Raw genomic sequence first — 937 nt, forward strand, 5'->3', positions numbered from 1 at the left:
GCGCTCCCACTCTCCGGCGTTCCCTTGTATATCCTAGCCATTGAGTCAGGGCGTATCTCGTTCCGGTTCCCTCGGTGCTCCCTCGTTGCTCCCTCGGCGTTCCCTCGACGCTTTCCATCTTGTTTCCTTTCCACAGCTCCGGTCGTCCTCCGTATAGCAATTTCGAATCTCCCGCGCCGATCCTCCATCTGTTCCCAATGGGCACCGATATTAATCAGCTATCGATACCCAGAGGGCCTGCTCACGATATCGATATCGCAGGTGCGGCGTTGCCACTTGCGAGCCGCGATGTTCATCATCACCGATATTTCCATTTTCTTGTGCCCATCGATCGCACTATCGTCCAGTGCCAACCGACCGCCTATCGAGGCGCCCCCTTCCCTGTTGAGTGGTGATTTTGCAAATTGTTTATGCCCGTGCACCGGTCGGCAGAAGTTTAGTTTTTTTCTACCCCTCAGCCCGGCGTTTCCACTTGTCCTTGCCACTACGTAAGTATTCTGATCACACACCCGACTCCTTGTATGTGCTCATCAGCTTCCTTTTTTTTGGCAGGTTGCCTTTGTTGACCACGAGTGCCCTTTCAGACTCCAGCAGCTGTGCTTCCTGGTTTGGACCCCGATCCGGGCCGCGATCCCGTCTCCTCGTCTGGGCATGATGCCCTTCTCCGTGATGCTTGGCCTCTTTCGGTACAGCTCTCTCAGCTGTGCCGACTTCCACCTTCCTTCGGCAGACTGCTGCTGCCAGTCCTAATCAGATCCTTGTAGACCTTCTCCTCGCGTCCTTGGAGCTATCCTTGGACCCCTTTCCTCGCATCCTTTGGGTATCCTTGGAGCTATCCTTGGACCCCTTTCCTCGCGTCCTTTGGGTATCCTTGGAGCTATCCTTGGACCCCTTTCCTTGTGTCCTCCGGGTATCCTTGGAGCTTTACTGTTGCCTT

The 937-nt window shown here is 55.1% G+C and overlaps 1 protein-coding gene across 1 annotated transcript; it reads left to right on the forward strand.

Moving 5' to 3' along the window:
- Window positions 1-210: 210 nt before the first annotated feature.
- LOC127011749 (uncharacterized) lies at window positions 211-681 on the forward strand. Its single transcript, XM_050889828.1, has 2 exons — window positions 211-488; window positions 553-681. The coding sequence occupies exons 1-2, from the start codon at window positions 289-291 to the stop codon at window positions 653-655; spliced, it is 303 nt and encodes a 100-aa protein (XP_050745785.1). The 5' UTR covers window positions 211-288; the 3' UTR covers window positions 656-681.
- The last annotated feature ends 256 nt before the right edge of the window (window positions 682-937 follow it).

Source organism: Drosophila biarmipes, unplaced genomic scaffold, assembly GCF_025231255.1.
Source record: "Drosophila biarmipes strain raj3 unplaced genomic scaffold, RU_DBia_V1.1 ptg000008l, whole genome shotgun sequence".
NCBI classification, from domain to species: domain Eukaryota; kingdom Metazoa; phylum Arthropoda; class Insecta; order Diptera; family Drosophilidae; genus Drosophila; species Drosophila biarmipes.